The sequence below is a fragment of the Cheilinus undulatus genome, linkage group 15 (assembly GCF_018320785.1).
Source record: "Cheilinus undulatus linkage group 15, ASM1832078v1, whole genome shotgun sequence".
NCBI classification, from domain to species: domain Eukaryota; kingdom Metazoa; phylum Chordata; class Actinopteri; order Labriformes; family Labridae; genus Cheilinus; species Cheilinus undulatus.
Window position 1 is genome coordinate 47,200,981 of NC_054879.1, and position 21,501 is coordinate 47,222,481.

General features: G+C 38.2%; 1 protein-coding gene across 2 annotated transcripts in view; it reads right to left on the minus strand.

The window, feature by feature from the left end:
• The window catches only part of LOC121522439 (protein FAM126B-like), an 81,531-nt gene that overhangs the window by 39,167 nt on the left and 20,863 nt on the right, over positions 1-21,501 (minus strand). For both annotated transcript variants that reach the window (XM_041806829.1, XM_041806830.1), the window contains exons 2-3: positions 9,047-9,132; positions 1,240-1,317 (exon numbers count right to left, since the gene is read on the minus strand). In XM_041806829.1, the coding sequence (XP_041662763.1) occupies positions 1,240-1,290 (51 nt within the window). In that variant the 5' untranslated portion in view covers positions 1,291-1,317; positions 9,047-9,132. The remainder of the gene's footprint in view (positions 1-1,239; positions 1,318-9,046; positions 9,133-21,501) is intronic.

The window sequence follows — 21,501 nt, forward strand, 5'->3', positions numbered from 1 at the left end:
GCACCATTACCACCAAAAACTGCATTATAATAAGCAGCTCATACCAAGCTGAGCTGACATGATATGCTTTTGTTCAGTCTTTAAAGAAAATGCTTCTTTACCAAGTCTTTGGAAAATTAAGGAGTGATTTACACTTTTTTTTGTCCACACATCTTAATAGCAAACACAGCTTCATTAGAAAAGAAAACAGAGCAATTTTCTTTTTCCTCTCTCTCTGTGCGATGGCACACACATGCTCTCTTTTCCTCTCTGTCTCTCTCAAAGTTATTTTATAAAGTAATAATAAATATCAGACAGGACCTGATAATGACCTGACCTGTAGATGTAATCATAACTGTACCAACATGCAGCAGGTTTTTAGCATCCAGCTTCCTTGCAGTAACCTGACACACCAAAAAACACCAAAACCTTCCATACACAGCGTTTGGGAAGGGCAGAGCCTTTGAAAAAAACTCGGAGGGTTATTGGATGAACGTTCTGTCTGTCACATCTTTACTGGCCAATCATGTGAACCATGGCGACTGTAGACATGTCAGTACACGACTTTTGTGGTTTTTGAAAAGAAAACAACTAACTGCTGTTCTTCTTCTTTAACGAAGAAATGTTAAGTTCTGATAAAACTTACGCTTTAGCAGCATCCACGCTGATCTCTTCCTCCGTGGTTGCACCGGCCTCTTGTTGCTGCTTGCTTATATCACGACACCGCCTCGCACAAAAGTACCGCCCCTCGTCGCTGATTGGTCCTGTCACTTTCTAACCGGGCTAAAATGGTTCAGACGGGAGCTTTGCAAGATGGATTCGCCAGAAACAAGGAAACGGGTGTATCCATCTGCTTTGCAAGGTTATCCTTGCAGTGGATTCACACGAGACAAGATTTTACAAGAATTGCAAGGCTCATGCCCAAAACTCCCTTGAAGTCAGTCGAAATTTAAGAAATTTGGCTTTCATTTTGCAAAAAGCTGTAATGGAAACCCAGCCACTGAGTCTAACCTGTCCTTAAATGACCACAGCTCTCACCTGAATCCACTAAATTCATTTTCTTCTTTATAAAGGGCTGAAATGTCGGCAGTAAAGAGATGACATGCAAAAACATGCCCTCTCAGTACTCTCTCTAATCAGAGCTGCTACACCCACAGTTTGTGGTTTCTTTTGGAACAACAGCCTCCAAAGATGACCTCCAGGAGAGCATTTTACTGACATGAGTCATGACTGAGGAGCGGCGGAGAGAGCAGCCTTTACCTTGAATTCTGAGAGCCATTCTTCGACAACACCGCGCTCTGAACCCAGCATCTTCTTCAGAGACCCCCCCTCGGCTGCCTGGTGGACGGAGAAACAGAGAGGAAAGAAATGATAATAAACCTTTCAGCTGATTCTCCATTTATGACGCAATCAAACATCAAACATATGAGTTTTTATGAGGGTTTTCCTTGCTAAAATTCACACACAGAGACCTGAAACTGGATGAGAGAGGGTTTATAGGTGGTCAAAGCACGGCTAGCCTTTTAATGCCTCTGAGTGTGAAAACTATGATGCTGGCCACGCTCTTACATAAGGAGCCAAATCAGTGACCTCAGCGGTCACCGTGGATGTGAGATGACGTAAGCATTACAGGAAGTCCCAGGGAATTTCCCTTAAATGTTCAAATGTGAGGAGGTGAAGTAAAGTCCTTGCTGTTCTTGGCTCCAGGAGAGTCCTTCAGAAACAGATTCTGAATCATGCTAGAAAATGAGAGAGGCTCATTTATAAATATACAAAGAAACACCTTCAGCATCATGTCAGATTTTATCCACTGTTCATACATTCAAACATTCTGTGATCTCAGGCTGCAGTCGCTCTGTTATCTCTGCTCTGCTTCTCTGTGTGCATGAGCTAAAAATAACCTCAGCAAACTGCCCAAAATAAAAAGCCATTTCTCTTTCAGACTTCATCCAATGGAAAAAATTAATTATCCCATAAAAAGGCTAACTATGGAGCTGTGTGCCCTCCTAGGAAGTGAGAGTGTAAATCCATCATAGGAGGCAGAGCATTCAGACACAGATTTGAGTTTCTTTGACAAAGACAGTGAGACAAGCAGCAAAAAGCACATGCAGATTTAGATCAATATCAAAGTTCTCTCACATATTAAGTCATATATTAATAATTCCACAAAGTTAACTTAAAACAGTTACTGGTTTACTGTTATTGGCCTTTAACCCTCTGGTACCGCTTAAGTACCGCTTAATATTTAATAACATGATTTAAGGTGTGCATTTTTTGCACAGCAGGGTGAAAAATGTGAGCAACTCTGATTAAATGTTTAAATGTATGACAAGTGTTCCTGGCTGTACTTTTGTTTTGGCTATGATTCTTTCTCAAGTGATAGCTCACACCTTTACTGAAGTTTTTATACTGTGTGTAAAGTGGAAGATAACCCTCAGACCTTTCATGAAAAACCACGCGGGAAATACTTGAAAAAAACAGAAATTTTAATGAGGGGGGTAATAACTTCATCCTCATCTGTATTTGATGGTTCTAAATGAAACTGGTAATCAGGACAAAGGCTTATAAATCACCTGAGTCTGTCTAAATCACAATTATCATAACCCTCTACTGACGCCATTATCTCAAGAAGGAAATGTTGGTGTGATTTTACTCTACAGAGATGACTCCAGAGCGTCCTCAGACGCTTTTCTCCTTGTGTCTGTCTTAAATAACCTTTACAAGGGCTTGGTGGTTTTGAGTTGATGGGATTAGGGATTAGGACTAGCTCAGTATTCTAATTTCTAAGTGGAAGATCCCATTTGCATTTTGAGGCAACGGCCCTTATTGGCTGGTTATGAGCTGTTCTTCTTCAGCCAACAGTGAACATGGTACCTGCATTTGTCAAGAAAAATCCCCATCATTTTTAACTTTTATCAGTTCTTTGGATGTGAATAAAAGCAGGAGACAAGTGTTAATGTGCTAAAAAAGCAGACAAACACCCATCTGGACTAGTCTGCTGTCTTCTCAAAGTTTCATCCTTCACCAGTCATCATCTATACTGGATTTATAGCGTATAAATCCCAGTCAGATATGACTGATCCACTGCCCACTCCATGCTCCTCCCTGTGCTCTCCCACAGCACCAGACATGTGACAGAAGAGTGATGTAAATAAACTGCTTGTGGCTGTATCTGGGTCAGTGTCCCTGGTTAACTTTCATACATGCCGGCAAACAGAACTGAGCAAACTCTGATTAAATACGGGCGGTCATTCGGGGGGGGGCTGGGCGAGTAGGACTTAGAAAGCTGGTCAGATTTAAGAGGAAAACGCTGCGTAGGCACAAAGCTGAGGGTGTGTGTATGCAGAATATGTCAGACTTTAGCTAAGTATGCTTAAATGTTCACCCTGGGTATCTTAATGTAAGTCCCAAACAGGGTATTTATGTGTGTAGTCTTAACGCTGTAAGCCAGACGGGCGACACACCCGTGTTTAATCTCGTTTGGTACACCGGAGTCATTACAGGTCAGGAAGTTTGCACAAGCTAGACAGCTTCTCTGTGTTTACACGTTACTTCCTCCAGACTGAATATAACCTGGTAAAAGAATTAAAACCATGCAACTCTGGATGGAAACCTGTCAGTGCATGATGGAATACTGCAATCAATGTTTTATAAGAGGACTGAGTGTGATAGATTTAAGACAGTTAATGCAATTAACTGACTATGGGCCACTATCATCCAGTTTTTGCCCCCTTTCCCCTGTTTTTTTTTTTAGACTTTTTTATCTTGCTTTTTGCTATTTTTGCCACTTTTCACCCATTTAGCTGCCTTTAATGCCGCCTTTTTCCCATTTTTTTTCACTCTTTGCTGCTTTTTGCCCATTTTGGTCACTTTTCACTCATTTTTACCTCCGCAAGGAGGTCATGTGATCGACAGGGTTAGTTTTTTAGTTTGTTAGCAACATAGCTCAAAAAGTTGTGGACAGATTTTTATGAAGTTTTCAGGAAGTGTCAGAAATGGCATAAGGAAGAACTGATTCGATTTTGGGAGTGATCCGGATCACTGTCTGGATCCAGGAATTTTTTAAAGGATTCTTCTCTACTGGGAGATAGGGCTGATGGTGGAGGTCTGCGCTCTCCGAATGCTTTTCTAGTTTGTCATGTTTTGTCACTTTTTGACCATTTTTGCAACCTGTAACTCTTTTTTCTCCACTTCTCACTAGGGCTGAACAATTTGGGAAAATAATCTACTTGCAATTATTTTTTCCAATATTGCAATGCCGATTTAATATGCAATTATTTTTAAAATTCCAAATTTCATGTATTTTCAATGAACACGATCAGAAAATCCTTCTATATTTTAACCCGGGCAACATTAAATAGGTTAAACTAGGGCTGATTGATTTTGAAAAAATATTCAACTGCAATTATTTTGAATCATATTGGGGGCTGAACGATTTGCAAAAAGAATCTAATTGCGATTATTTTTCCCAATATTGCGATTGTGATTTAATGTGCGATTATTTTTAGGTTCCTCATCTTATGTGTTGTTTAACAAACACAGCAATAAATCACTCTTTATTAAAAAGAGCACCATATTAGATAGACAAAAGTAGGAATACAGAACTTTAAAAAAAAGAAAAGGCATTTTGATCCATATTTTGCCCATTTAAGCGACCTTTTTCCATTACATACCACTTTAATTTTTTCCCAAAACTTTTGCTTCTTCTTTTGCCACTTTTTTCCTTTTGCGCCCTTTTTCCCATTTTTTTGCCCCTTTTCATCTAAATAAGCTTCCTTTTGCCATTAAATATCATTTGATCCTTTTTTCCCAAATTTTTGCCTCTTCTTTTTGCCACTTTTTCCCCATTTTTTTGTCATTTTTCACCCAATTAAGCTACCTTTTGCCATTACATACAACTTGTTTCCTATTTTTTTGCTCATTTTTGCTACTCATGACTGCTCCTTGCCCATTTTAGTCACTTTTGACTTTTTTTTTTTCCACTTTTGGACCATTTTTGTTACTTTCTGACTTTTTCCATGTTTTCTCCCACTTTTCACCCCTTTTCATTCATTTTTGCTGCTTTTTGACTATTTTTGCCACCTTTAACTTATTTTGATTGTACTTCATGCCATTTTTGCTACTTTTCACCTCTTAGATTGTGGCTCTTGCAAAGGTATTTTTCTACTATTTGGCTCTTTGGTTGAGCAGGGTTGAGTAACACTGCCTTAGAGCATGAAACATCTACTGCAACAAACTGTTTCGGGTATTCTGACACATTTCAGGTTAAAGAATTATTGCACTGTCTGTGATGAGAATATTGCAGAAGGCCATATTGCGATTTCAACTAATTTGTGGTTAATTGCCCAGTCCTACTCATATTGCAAATTCAGTATGAATTGTTGTATTGAAAGGAATTTTCCTGTCAATCTCATTTTGATTTAAAAAAAAACTTAGAAAAATAAGGGAAGTAGGATTTTGGAAACTTTTCTAAAAAAAAAAAACAAAAAAAAAAAAACAAATTTGACACTTTGATGTTTCCATGATGGGAAGAACATATCTCTGCTGCATTAACCTTTTATTAAACTGGTATTTTAACACATTTTTCATTTCAAAGAAATATTGCACCTTTTGCAATTTGAAAATTGCGGTAGGACAATTTGCAATTTAATCTAAATTTCTGTTAATTGTCCAGCCCTACTCCTCACACAAATTTTGCAACTTTCTACCCTTTTTTGCCACTCTGTCTTCCCTTTTTTGTCACTTTTCACCCAGTTTTTGGCATTTTATGCCTACTTTGCCCCTTTTCACACCTTTTTGACCATTTTCCCCCCATTTTTGTCACTGTTAACCACTGCAAAAGTATTTTTTTTAACTATTTGGCTGTTTGGTTGAGCAGAGTTGAGTAACACTGATCTATAGGCTGACCAACACACCTCCCGTTAGAGGCTGCAGTCTAAAGAACTCAACATGTGGAGTGGGTGGTTCTCCAAATACACTGAATAACTGTTAGAAAACAGCCTCTGAGGAACAGGATCTGTGATTTGTTCTGTATCAGAGGGAGACGGAGATCACAGAAGTCAGTCTGAACGGGTCGAATCTTCGGCCAGAGCTCTGCTTTAATCTGACTGTGTGAATTGAAAGGCTCCATTTAGTTAGCTTGTTCAGCTCTTCATGAAAGGCTGACTCATTCATTTCCTCTGGCTTGTCAAACTGTCAAAGACTTGCTCAAATGAAATTCTCCATCGGCTGGGCAGGCTTATCAGTTACCATGGCAACTGCAGTCTAGTGACTTTCAGGCAATGGCAAACACTCCCAGAGAAGAAATGACAGTTTTTGTAAAAACAATGAAAATGATAGATCAGTGTTACTCAACCCTGCTCAACCAAAGAGCCAAACTGCTGAAAAATATATTTGCAAAAGTCACAATCTAAGTGGCAAAAAGTGGCAATTAAAATAAGTTAAAGGTGGCAAAAGTGGTCAAAAAGCAGCAAACACTGGGAGAAATGTGGCGAAAAAGGGCAGAATGTGGCAAAGATGGGTGGGAAGTGACCAAAAAATATGTTAAAGGTGGCCAAAAAGTGGCAAAAATCTCAAAAAAGGTGGGAAAATGGGTAAAAAGTGTCATTTAATTGCAAATGGCAGCTTAAAAGGGCGAGAAGTGGCAAAAAGGGGCAAACGCTGGGGGTAAAGGGGCAAAAATGGGTGAGAAATGGCAAAAAAAAAAAAGGATTACAGGTGACAAAATGGTCCAAAAGTGGCAAAAAAATGAGTGAAAAGTGACAACAATATGGGCAAAAATCAGAAAAACGGTGGAACTAGAAAAGCACTCAGAGAGAGCAGACCTCAGCCAAGGCAGCTCAGCTCTATCTCCCAATAAGTACAGAAACCTTTAAAAAAAATTCTCCAGATCACTTCCAAAATCTAGACAGTTCTTCCTTACGCCATTTTTGACATTTCCTGAAAATTTCATCAAAATCCATCAAAAGCTTCTTGAGTTATGTTGCTAAGAAACTAACAAACAAACTAACTAACTAACTAACTAACAAACAAACTAACTAACTAACAAACAAACTAACAAACCCAGCTGATCACATAACCGCCTTGGTGGAGGTAAAAATGGAAATTAAGTGGAATTTAACTGCAAAAGGCAGCTTAAAAGGTGAGAAGTGGCAAAAAATAGGCAAAAAATAGCAAAAAGCAGGATAAAAGTGTCAAAAATAGGTGAAAAGTCACAAAAAGAAGTGGAAAAAAATTCAACATTTCTTTATTTTTGGTCACTTCCCACCCATTTTTGTCACATTCTACCCCTTTTGCCACGTTTTTCCCAGTTTTTGCTGCTTTTAGACCACTTTTGCCACCTTTAACATTTTTAATTTGCCACTTTTCACCACTTAGATTGTGGGTAAATGTATTTTTCAACAATTTTGCTCTTTGATTGAGTCACACTGCTGTAGAGCCATCACTGCCATGAGTGGGACTCAACACTTCATCACTTTTCTGATCAAGTATTGCAGCTCAAAGATGCCTGCAGCCTGCATCACTCCCCATCCAGAGTTCCCTGCCTTACTGAACAAAAGTATTCTTGAAAGGTACTACATAAATTCAAGATATTATTATTTTTATTATTATTCATGGACCTTCTTCAACTTTCTGAACATAAATTGAAAAAAGAACTCTGACCAGATGAGCTGAAGAGAAATTTGTCATCCAAGTTTATGGCTGTGGCTAATTCCTCTAATGGTTGATAGTCAGCATTAAAAGTTTACCTGATGAAAACATTGTGTCAGCCAGAGCTGATATAACTAGCTTTAGCTTAGTTTGTTGTTGTCTCTGTCAGCTGACCCACTGGTAAGGTGGAAGAGCATAGCCAGTAGCAGAGGGTTGCACTGCAAAATAATGTCAAACACAGAGGCCTTCTGGGTGATTAAAGGCTTCAAAAACGTTCGATACAGGGCTGGGAAATTAATTGAAATTTAGATTAAACTGCAATATGGCCTGTTGCAATTTTCAAATCGCAAAAGGTGCAATATTTCTTTGACCTGACATTTGTGTCAAAATACCAGTTTTATTCTGGTTTTTTTTTGCAAAAGAGATGTTATGCATGACATATCATGCAATCACTCAGGTGCGATTTTTTTAGAATAGTCCATAAAAAAATCCTACCTTCTTCATTTTTGTACTTTTTTCTTATGAAATATAAGAATGACAAAAACCCTTCAATGCAAACCCAATTAGCAATACGAGTCAAAATTATCAGAATTCAACACCTTTAAAGAATTGTTCTACCCTTGTTTAGGAATAAAAAAAAGTTAAAAATTTTGGTGGATCAAATCACAACTGTAATAGTGTGGAAAAAAATCGTAATCAGATTATTTTCCAAAATCGTTCAGCCCTAGTTCGATATAGTGTACAGTTGAGCCTCTAACCTGAAACTTGCACAAGTAGCTGGGGAAACTGTACCAGAATGCTGCATGGTATAGCCTAGCTTCCCTAAGGGCGCCATGCTTAAAGGGACAACACGCACTAAAATCTCTGGAGCCTAACGCAACAACTACTACCAAGTACCTGACACAACCCAGCTTCAAAAATACCCAAATATCTCTTTAAAGGAAGTGCACAGAACTGCACTGACAGTTTCTCTTGATGGTAAACATGTTTGTTCTCCTCTAAGGGACTCTGACAAGAGTTCAATTTACTGAATGGCTCCACTGCCAGTGAAGGAATCCTGTATGTGTGACAATGGCTGCCTGCTGAGCTTGGGTTATGTAGTTTACTCCTCCACAGAGACACACTCGTACTTCATCATAAGTTTTGTTGTTCTAATTAAACATGAAACATGTTCAACAGAAACTAGTCTCCTCTATAACGCCACAAATGTTTTCAACAAATGCAGGTAAGAGAATCAGCTGTTAGTAGCTCTGGCCTGGATCTGGGCATGGAGAAGGAAATGCTGAACGCTAACAAGAGTGAGTATGTCTGTGCAGTCAGGGATGAAATAATTTCTTTAACAAATTCCCTATTCAGGTGACCATGAGGGTTAATGACATAAACAAAACTCTGAGTCATCTTGGAGGCATGCTGTTACCTCAGTGTCCCAGAACTCAGATCTCCGCTGGGAGGGGCCGACGGTTCTCCACAGTGTCACACATCTGTCAGTCACTCACAGTTCCACTGTAACACCAAAGAAGAGGAGATCCATCAGGAAGATTAGCATTTATAGTAAACATCTGCATTAAACATGAAGGAAAATCATTCTTGGAAGTAGGGCTGGGAAACTGATCGCAAATCAGATTAAATCACATTATTACCCACTGCAATTTTTTAAATTGTAGGAGGCGAAATATTTCTTTAACCTGAAATTTGTGCCAAAAAAACAAAACAAAACAGATTTAAACATGTTTTTTGCAGGAGAGATGTCATGCATACAAACTGAAACCACTAAATAGTCCTTTATCACACATAATAACCAAAAGCTTCATATCTTGTATGGCCTCCTCTGGCCTTGATAACAGCTTCATTCTTGCTGCCATTGTTTTTATGGACTTTTCCACAGTCTCTTTGTTATTGAGGTCCAAATAGTTTCTAGCTGTTCCCACAGACTTGCTCTAGATGAAACTTTTGTGCCATCAATCTTTGAATCTACTAAATCCAAAATTTGTTCAATAGGATTCAAATCCGGACTTTGACTTGGCCAGTCCATCAGTTCCAGTACTCCAGAGTCCTTTCTCTTGGTCAATAGTCTCTGCACAGCTTTGAAGTCTGCTTGGGGTCATTGTCTTGTTGGTATATGAACCCTCGACCAATCAGATTCAGTCCAGAAGGGATCCCATGATGCACTGAGATGTTGTGGTAGACGTTCTTGTTCATGATACCGTCCATTTTCACTCATTTGCCCACGCCGTATCCACAGATGGAACCCCATACTATAATGGACTCTCCACCGTGTTTCACTGTGGGTGCATCTGGCATCAAAACCTTCTCCAGCTTTTCTGCGGACATAAACACGACCATGCTGACCCAAGAGTTCAAACTTGGACTGGTCCGTCAAGAGTACCTTCTTCCAGTCATCAACAGTCCAGTGTTTGTGCTCCCTGGCAAATCTGAGGCATTATAAACTAAGGTTTATAATGAGCTCATGGTGGTCGTGATAAAATTGGAGGCATTTTCCTTTATAAAGTTTTATTTAAAAGATGACCGCTCTGTTCTTCAGGTGATAGTGTCATACTGCTATTTTTGTACCGTTTGTGACCGCTGTTTTGTGTCAGATGTGTTTTTTCAGATTAAACTGCGAACAGAGCCTTTAAGAATTCTCTTCTGTCATTAAATCTCATGTTGACATTTAATAAGTCAACATAATGTACGCAGCAGCTGACAACATGCAGTCCTGGGAATCAACAGATGGTGTCTACACCCACACAGCACTCCACTGAAACATGCTGTTTCAACATTTAACAGCATCACTGTGATATTAATACGCATTATTGCATTAAAACACAATTACAGCCTTTTAGCTGCCTCATGAAAACTGTGCATTATGTTTCTTTCAAGGGTTGTTTCAAATACAGCTCAAGGAGTTAATGTTCAAGTTTTCATATTGTTGCATAGCAACAGTCAGCTGGCCAACTTGTTGTCCTCGCCTGCTAAAAATGCATCTCAAGCATGCACACCCATAATATTTACTGTATTTGGCAGATGGAATAAAGGCAGATACAGCCACATGGTCTGATGTCAAGCGTCTGGAACAGCCTGGTGGTTATCTGGAGGACTCTTACATTCGCCATTCATCACAAAGAGTGGAGGAAATTAGCGTGCACAGTCCCATCTGCCTGGAATGATGCGTGTACGCCTCTCTATCTGTTAAAGCTGTAAAGAAGCTTTTCATTTTGCTTCAGCCTGATAAAGGGAATTCATTTGTATGAGTCATCAAAGCTGAGGGTAACAGAGCCTCCAGGTTCAGCGAACACAGCAGAGGGAGGGATAAAGGCTGAATAATACATTTATTACGCATTAGATGACTAAATTCTACAACTTCAAGATTCGATTAGAAAAGATTTTCAACTAAGGAGGTCAGTGAATGTGCTCAGGCTAATTTAGGCCTCTTTCTTCATATTTGTAGCAATAATGATTCAGAACTTTATCAGAATGTTCAAGCAGGGGGCTCAGGGTACAACCTGCTTCTGATCTACCTGTCCGTCTAAAACACAGGTGTCAAACTCAAGGCCCGGGGGCCAAATGCGGCCCATGGCACAGTTTTACCTGGCCCGCAAGACCATTTCATATTTAAATTTGATGTGGCTCACCTGAATGAGGTCTGCAGATTTCCAGTACAAAAATGTAAATTTAACCTTGAAGATTTTAAAAATAAAAAGATTTGTTGAAGTCATAAAAATTGGAAAAGGAAGAGAGTAGAAATAGTCAGGAATGAGGGAAAGAAATTAATTTGTATTTTCATTTCATATTTTCATTTAGCATCCCAAGATTATGACCTACACTTAGAATTTTGACTTTTTATTTCATGTTTTGACCTTTTAAATTCATAATTTTGACCTTTTCTCTTTTTTTGTGACCTTTTAGGTTCACATTTTTCATTTCAAATCATATTGTGACCCTCTAAACACCTAACTTTGACTTTTAATCCATATTTCACTTTTGAACTCCTGATCCAGATTTTTATCTCATATTTTGACCTTTTAGAGTCACAATTTTGAATTTTAACTTCAATTTTGACCCTTTAAACTCTCGATTTTGTATTTTATCTCATATCTTGATCTTTAAATTCCTGATTTTAACTCTATCTCATATATTTGCCTTTTAAAAGCCTTACTTTGACTTTAAATTTTGTATTTTGATCTTTAGGACTTATAAATTTGACTTTTTAGCTCAGATTTTAAGCCTTTAACTCATTTATTTATTTAGCATTTATGTGACATGGACACACAGTTACATTGATGCTGTGATATTTAATCATTTGACTGTTTTTTTTAGAAATCTTAAATCATTTATCATCACTGTTTAATTTTCTATAATTCATCACGTGTGAAAACACGGTTGATAGTTTTCAGTTAAATGTTGACCCTGTTAGACCCTCAGGTTAGACCTAAATTCAGATTTCAGCCCCTGCTGTGATTCACTTTGACTCTCCTGCTCAGAGCTTAAAAAGGAGGCTCTGTGTGAAATGTCACAAATCAATGAGCAGCTCTGTTCACTGATGGACCTACTGGAGTTCAGCGTTAATATAAAACAGCGGTTAGATGTGTTTGGCATTTAGCATCAAACAGACCTTTTATTTGGTTACTTCATCCTTAAACAACATTTACATTTATTTACCAAAAACTGTCTTTACTACTCCTACAGCCACGCTTCATGTACAAACATCTGTGATCCTAAACACATCGTTCTGAAGAACTCAGAGACTCCAACCATGGCACTGTGACGGATGCCACCAATGCAATTAGTTTGTGAAATTTCCTCCCTTCTCCATATTCCAGTCTGTAAGTGATATTAGAAAGTGGAAGCGTTGTTTAGAAACTTTCAGTCATTTTGCACAGAATTTGAGGGAATTTATTGAACATTTTTGGCAATCTGATTGGAAATTTTGGATGAGAATTGCTTTGAAATTTTGGTTTATTTGTTTGAAAATGTATACATTTTCCATGGTACTTCTGGGAAAAATGTTATTTAAATATTTATACATTTTTATAGAAAGTTTCACTTAAATGTTTGCGGAGGACATTTTGTAGGTTTTTTTTAAGAACTAAAATTCTGATTGAAATAAATGCAGTGTTAATTTTGGCAGCTATTTTTAATTTGAGTCTGAGTTTTAGTCTTTAAATGAAATGCATTTTAGTTTTAGTCACATTTTAGTCATTTCTATCCTTTTTGGTTTTAGTCTAGTTTTAGTCCATATAAAGTCCTCACATTTTAGTCTTTACTTTTAGTCCAAGCATTATTCTGTTGTCTAAATCTGGTACCAAATCATGGTAGTGTGTTCTCTGTCTAACCTGGGGTCCCTGCTTTCTACAGCTGAGAGGCAGAATAGATACAGATGTATTGTTGTTGTAGATTTACCCACAGTGGAGGAATATCATGGATTTTGAATGTCTGACAAAAACTACATTAAATATTTAGTCTAGTTTTATTCATCTTGAGGAAAATCAAACTTAGTTTTTGTCAGTTTTAGTCATCACAGATCCATTTTTGTTAGTCTTAGTCTAGTTTTTGTCATGAAAAAAGGCTGTCGATGAACATTTTTAGTCAGAGTTTTAGTCAACGAAGTTAACACTGAAAAAAATGTCTAAAACTTTTGATAATGTTTTGGAATTTTGGGGGTATTTTTTAAGTTCTGGAAATCCAAAATAATTTCAAAGGAAATTTTCCAAGATCTTCAGAACTTTTAGTCTAAATTTTGTCAAACTCTGCTTTATGAGTTCTTTAGGTTTGCCATCAGAAATGAGACTTTTTTTGTGGAAACTACTTCCTGTTCAAAGACAAGGCTTAGGTTTGAATTTATTACTTATTTGGGATAAGAAGGATTAACTAAATTTGTATTCTAAACAAACGCTCAGGAGGTTAACACCCAACCTCACATTCTTTATTCCCTGATTTGGATTTTTACCTGAATGTGGAAGGTACTAATGTTGAACGCTGAGATTACCATGAGCTCCTCACCAAGTAGAATGACACGTTCCTGTGTGAAAATCCACAACGCTGCCTCTCTTCTGATTAAAAGAATTTGGGAGTGGTCTTTAACTTTTCCATGGAGCTGTAAATGACAGTCTGGCGCTTCAAATCAGTAAAAAAATATGAGCATTTGATGCCAGATCTAAAAAGTGGTTTAAATAAATCTAATATGAAATATTTAAAGACATCTAAAGCTTTAGATACCTCAAAACATCCCTCCAATGCACATGCCTCATCTTTGTAACAATAAGGAACAGAGAGAGCCGGAGGATCTACATCAATGAAACCCCTCTGAGGACCTTTCAAAGAAAAACCAGGCAACAGAGAGAGAGCAGGATTTGTTCATTTGTCTTTGAATTACTGAACAAGCCAGACTAAATCTGGGAGGTGCCTTAACAGATGAAGTTAAAGATGCAATAACTGCACTGTAACAGAGGAACAAAACGCCTCAGGATCACATATGAAACCTCTGATGGAGCAACGGAAAACAGAGACAAGGAGAAATAAAAACTACTCCATAAAACATGCGTAATAGGACACAATTATATTCCACTATAAATGATTCCAGTCTGATTTACTCCCACTGTTATAATGTTCTGCAGTCAGCCATCACTGTTTGCTAAATATGTCAGACACCTAATGAGGCCTGTCCAATGACAATAAGCCACTTTCCCTTCAAGCTTTGCTCTTCCTCTGCAGGTCTTGCTCATTGTCCTGCAGCGAGGCTCACAAAGGAATAGGAGAGCGCCAGCCCATCCTGTTTACGGCACTTCAAACCCAAAATCACAATGACATCACCAAGCATGCCGTTTGACTGCTCGCATGGTTGAAGCAAAGCCAACAAGCGCTTCATATTTAAGACTGGGCAGTAAAGTAACAGAAATATTAAAGCTAGAAGGAGGCCTATTTAAACTGCACTACAGTATTAAGACTGCGCCTGCATGGTCCTGCTACAGCGATCAGTAGGTGTCTGCTCCAAGAATCAGCCTGCCACATTTGACTGATCTGGATAAGGCCTGTGTGATAGGGCAACTGCAAGCTGGTTGTGGCATTATTGGGAGTGAGCCCTGGTACCATCTCCAAACTGAAGGCCAAGTTTCATATGACAGCGGATGTCAGAGACAGGCTGCAAAGTGGACGTCTGAAGAAGACGCTTCCCCACCCTGTCAGCATTCAGGACCTGTAGGCTGTCTTCTACAGATCTGCGGTCTGGGTTTACAGGAGATATGGCCGACGGCTCTCTGCCGCAGACTGCAATCAGCCAATCTCCAGTCTCAAAGAAGGCCTGCCATGACTGCTCTTCACTGTCAGGACTGTATGCACTGATGGCAGCAACACGTGCACTGGAACCTGAACATGTGGAGGACCGTAATGTTCAGCGATGAGTCCAGATTCTGCCTACAGTAGTTGGATCACAGGGTGTGGAGAAGATGCTGAGAACGCTATGCTGACTGCTGCACCTATAGAGTAACATCTTTTGGTGGAGGCTGTGTGATGGTGTGGGACGCCAAAATGCAATTAGAACTGGAAACATGAACTACCCTATGGCAAAACATTACCTTGAACTCCACAACAGCAACCCAGCAGCACTACAAGCTATTGGCATTGATCACATCGCATCATCCTTAAGGAGAGGAGACAGACAAAAGAAACTAAATCAACGGGAGGCTTTCTGGATTTTCAAACTACAGACCACTAAACCCTCCAGTCTAGATGAAGAGTTGGATTAGAATTGTTTATTGTGTTTTTAAGCTGAACATCTTTTTTTAACCCATATAACCAGTGATGTAATATTTTTTTTTCCTGTTTGCCAGCAACTTTATGAAGAGCACCTCAAACAAACTTTTTATTGAGTCCTAGAAGCGCTCCTTCCTATGGTTTTTTATCATCTAAATATACCAACTATGTTTTCAGAAATCTGGCCATAGATTAGAGTACTACCCAAAATGTTCTGTTTCCTGGACAAATGAGGAATGATCCTTTTTTAGGGTCACGAGACTCACAAAGTGAGTCAAACTAACCACACAGATTTCATGGCATGGCATGTGTGTTGAACTATCAATAGATGTCAGGATTTCTCATTGGCTGAGAGAGAACTCTGACCTGTTGGCAGCACAAGAGAAAAAGTCAAGGGATCACGTGTTTAATGATTCATTGTTTGGATGCGTCCCAGTCTAAATGTGCACAAATTATTATTCAGAAATTCAATAGTATTGATTATTCCAACCAGCACTGTCATATTTTTAGCCACTGTGATTCAATCCACCGTTTTAAAGAGATTCAAACTAAGAGCATTTATTTTTGTCATTATTTAAACTACATAACTTCACTGGTGTGATAATCCATATTAACTGTCCATAAATCTCAGTTTATGCCATCAATAATCCCAATCTGAAAAAAAAACCTCTTAACTGTAGAAAGTTGAAATCAGTCATTTCTACGATGCAGACAGTCGACAAATCAGAGACAGAATCATCCAGGCCATGGTTAGACTTTAACTCTCAACATCCAACTAAACAGCAGTGTGGGCTGAGTTTGCTTTAGAGGAGGTGAATACTGAATCACTGAATAGCACAAATATATAATTTATAATAGTAAGTTTATAATCCGGTTTCTCAGGTGAGGTTTAGTTGTGGTTGAATCCCGTGATGGCTGCAAAGGAGACTCAACACAGCCGTCAATCTAATTTTCAATTAATTGTCCAGCCCTAATATATATACACACACACCCACCCACACACACACACACACACACACACACACACAAACATAGCCTTTCCCTCAAACATCACAATGAGTTTCCTGCTCGTCTCTGTCTTGTCTTGTTTCCACTGTCTGTTTCGTTTGAACGCAGCTTTATTGCATCTTTCTGCAAGTGTTGTAAGTGTGTTGTCCTTCATCTGCCATGCTCTGTTTTGAATCACTGAATAGAAAAAATATAGAAATAAGTAATATAGATAAGGGCTGAACGATTTGCAAAAATAACCTAATTGCATTTGTTTCCTGTAATATTGCAATTGCAATTTTAAATGCCATTATTTAGATTCCTCATTTTTTCTGTTGTTTAAAAAACATGAGCAAGAAATCATTCTCTATTATAACAAGTACAATATTAGATGAGTTCAACTAGAGCTCAATTTAGAATAAAAACATCTTTCTGTGATATTGGCTCACATAGCAAATTTTGATATCAACTGCTTTATTGAAGGGGATGATCATTTCTCATGTTCTCAATTTGATGAAAAAAAATAAATGCATGAGCAAGAAAAGTAAGATTTTTGTAAAAAATAAAATAAAATAAAAAAGATACTTGAAGGTTTGAATAACATATAAAGTAGTGATACTTTACACGTGCCTCTAGGGCCAGATGTGGTTCTTTAATGTCTTCATTTTAAATATGATTCACCCAGAAAACCTTAAATAAGGGAACTTTTTTGTACTTTTTCACCTTTTTTTCCACTTTCACCCATTTCCTTTATAGTTTGTCCATGTCTATGTGTTCCTGGAAAGCATCCTTGGGTTTCTTGAAAGGCGCTATATAAATACAAGATATTATTAGCATTTTTTTCCTTTTTTCCACCTTTATCCCATTTTCCCTTTAATAATTATTGCCAGAATTAATGCCATTTAATACCACTTTTCCCTACTTTTTTGCCCATTTTGACACTTGATTTGCAATATTTTATGCATTTTTTTTGCCACTTTTATACCCATTTCTGCCCCTTTTCACCCTTTTACTCTGCATTTTCACCCATTTAAGCTCCTTATTGTCATTAAATACCACTTTTTACTAGTTTTTGCCCATTTTAACCAATCTTGACTGCTTTTTGCCCATTTTAGTCACTTTTCACTCATTTTTTTTTCACGGTTTTACCACTTTTGGACCATTTTACGCCAACAGTAACTCATTTTTTTGTCCCTTCTCACCCATTTTTGCTACTTTCTGACACTTTTCCCAATTCTCCTCTCCATCTTTGCCCCTTTTCACCCATTTTGGTTGCTTTTCCATTTTGCCACCATTTAACTTATTTCTATTGCTACTTCAAGCCATTTTTTGCCACCTTTCACCTCTTAGATTGTGGCTCCTGCAAAGGTATTTTTCAACTATTTGGCTCTTTGGTTGAGCAGGGTTGAGTAACACTGGTGTAAAGGATAAAAAAAAAAAAAAAAAAAAACATTGTATCAAACTGGTATTTCGACACGTTTCAGATTAAAGAAATATTGCGCTGTCTGGGATTTGAATATTGCAGCATGCCATATTGCGATTTAATCTAATTTGTGATTAATTGCCCAGCCCTAATATAGATAACTGAAGATTACGGCCAAGCAATTAATTTCAAAATAGATTAAATTGCAATATGGCCTGCTTCAATTTTTAAATCGTGCAAGTTGCAATATTTCTTTCACTTAAATTGTGTCAAAATAGCAGTTTAATAAATCAATTTCTTGCAGTGGCAGAGATTTTATGTACATTATGCAAACATTAAGTGTCATTTATTTTCTTCTGGTTTACAAAAATCCTCCTTTTTGTGTTTTATGTTTGTTTTTCCTTATCAAAATGATAACGCCCTTAAACAAAGCAAATGACGTCACATTTGCAATACAAGCAAAAATAGTTAGCTCATTCTAAATAAAACTGATGAAGCCTAGCGTTACTTCACGAAAGTCATACCCCATCTGTGATCAGCTGGTAGCCAGCCTCCCCTCCTCCACCCCAGCCTCCTCCTTTATAGCTTAAAGCTTGTTACAGCCTCATATTCAGATTCATGCTACTATGGATTAATTGCTTTGGAAATAATTTCATTGTTTTCAACACAAACGGTCTTATTCATGGAACTATTAATTGCTTGAATTGTCAAAAAATACACGAGATTAACCCAAGAATAATCACTTATTAAATCACAATATTGGGGGAAAAAAATCGCAATTAGATTATTTTTGCAAATTGTTCAGCCCTACTCAGGATGCAACCCATCCTGATGCACTGAGATGTTGAACCACAGACAGGATAATCATAATCAAAATAAATCATGAGACCAGTGAGGACGCACGGATCTACTAAAGCCTGAGCTGAAATCTACACCTTCACCGTTGTTAATGTGTAATCTAAACAGAGTTTGTAACGTCACCTGTCCTCCTCCAGCTGTTGGGACGTACAGACCTGACAGCAGCTGCAGCATGCTAATCGACGCGCTGTGCTGCTCCACAAACACTACAAGCATGCTAATCATGTCAGCTCTATGACAGACAGTTTATATGCTAATCCTCCTCTGTGTGTGTTTGCCCTGCTGTCGGCTTAACAAACCTGTTTATGGCTAGTTAGGGGCTGACTGAACTCATTAGACTTTAGAATGACAGATGTTTATTTCCATCAAAGTTTGTTTCCAACAGGTGACACCAGCAGCTTCTGCCAACATCTCTTCCTCGTCCGTTGGAGGCTTTTGTTTCGAATGAGTACTACATGGAGGATGCCCTCGAGCGCCTAACAGAGCTCATCGTTCATGACAGAGAGATGAATCAGGAGGGTATCTGTGACCAAGTGACTCATTAAACCAGAGTAAACAAACACAAGGTTAAAGCTCTGAGAGTACAGAGAACATTCACTGAGGAGGAAGAGCAACAAACATGGATTATCTACCAAGCTGATCTTTCATCATAGAATGAACCAATCAACTCGCAGCTTTTCTTACAGCAGCTGTAGTCAACTCCACTGAAAACACACCTTATGTGTAGACAAAGTTTCTGCAAGGGTGTGTTGAATCATGATGGAACTTCTGAAGGAGCCAGGAGTGTGAAGCATGTTTGTCATAACGAATGCAAATGCTGCCGTCACATTAGTCAGCGGATGTGGTAGCTGGGTGCAACACTCGTCAGCCTGACGCGTGAAGAGATTTCCATAATACTCGAGCAAATGATGGTGTCAGTGCGCTGCTGTCGACCTCCGCATGAGTGGTGTGATTGTGAGTTTCTCTCATCCCCACCACAGCTGAGAAGGTGTGTGTATTCATGTTCTGTTTGTTTGGTTTTTCACAGGCAACTCCACATGGAACAGCTCTGTCATCAAAACTGATATAAACAGCATACAAGCAGGAAAAATATTACAACAGGCTGTTTGCAGTCACATGATCGTGAATGACAGCTGGGATCCAGGAGGTGGCGCACAGTGCTGTTCTTTATTTCTGATTTTTGACAGCATAATCTCTTCATCAGGCAGCAGGCTTACTTTTTCAAAGGTTACAGTAGAGCACTGATCATCAACTGGCAGCTCGGGGGCCATATCAGGACCCCCAAAGCTTCCTGTCCGGCCCCCCCAAGGATCATGAAATTCAGAAAAGGAGGAAAAGAAGATGTTGTGGTTTTAAAGGTATCCTTTAGCTTTAAATGTCTGCTGCTGTTAAATCCACCCCAAAAGCAATTCATATTCAAATAGTTTGAGAATGACTTTACATTTGATCTGTTTTACAAAAATTTACTGTCATAATTAGTCGATATTTAAAAAAAGGGTTAAGGTTGGCAGAAGTGCTGCAAAAATGACCAGATAAAATGGTGAAAAGAGGTTAAAATGTAGCAAAAATTGGTAAAAGAGGAAAAAAGGGGCAACAAGTATGATTACTAATGACAAAAAATAGTGCAAAAAAAGTGAAATGGGGTTAAAACGTGGCAAAAATAGGAAAAAAGTGGCAAAAATGGATAAAAGAGTGGCTTAAATGGGATAAAACATGCAAGACAAGTGATTTAAATGGGTTAAAGAGTGGCAAAAATAGCACAAAAGAGGCAAAAATTTGTAAAAGAGGAATAAAAGGGATAAGACATGCGGGAAAAGTGGTTTAAATGGGTTTAAGAATGGCAAATATAGAAGAAAACAAGTTAAAGTGGCAAAAATGGGTTAAAAGTGGCAGAAAATGCATTTAAACTTGGAAAAAATGTTGAAAAAGTGTAATGAAAAGAGGTTAAAATGTGGCAAAATTGGAAGAAAAGTTGCAAAAATGGATAAAAGATTGGCTTAAAGGGGATAAAACATGTAGGAAAAGTGGTTTAAATGGGTTAAAGAATGGCAACAATAGAACTAAAGTGGCAAAAATTTGTAAAAGAGGGGAAAAAAGGGGATAAAACGTGGTGAAAGTAGTTTAAACGGGTTACAGAATGGCAAAAATAGAAGAGGCAAAAAGGTATCAAAAATGGGTCAAAAATTTGGAAAGAAAAAAAGGATTTAAGATTGCAAAAAAGTTGAAAAAGTGTAATGAAAAGGGGTTAAAAATGGCAAAAATGGAAGAAAAGGGGAAAAAATGGATAAGAGTGGCACAAAGTGGAAAAAACATGGGGAAAGCAGTTTAAATGGGTTAAAGAATGGCAAAAATTGGGTTAAAGATGCAAAAATGTGTTAAGATGATTTAATACCGGTGCTAAATCACAACTGTGGAGGGCCCATTCTCTGGGATTTTCAGGGGCCCAGCCAACTCTGTTGTCAGTCCTGCTACATGATAGATAACAGAGACAGATCTCACTGGTAATACCTAAAAATGTCCTGCATTTTGAAAGAAGATGCAAATACTACTACAGTAATATTTCAATCAGACCAAAATAATTATTATATTTTTGTGTATTTGAAAGTCCAGCCCCCAGAGTTTCTGTCAGACTAAATCTGGCCCTTGTGCAGAGGTACTTGAGGACCCTGCAGTAGAGGTTCCTCTCCGCCATGCGACTTCAGACCTTTATGTACAAAGTTTAATTAAAGTCAAACACAGCCGTTATCTCTGCTAACCTGAATCAACACAAAAGCAAGAAAGAAGTCAAATAGGAGGGTAGTAGAAGTGTTCTATATTTGTGGATGTCTGTCTCAACTTCTCCTCTCTGCCCTAAA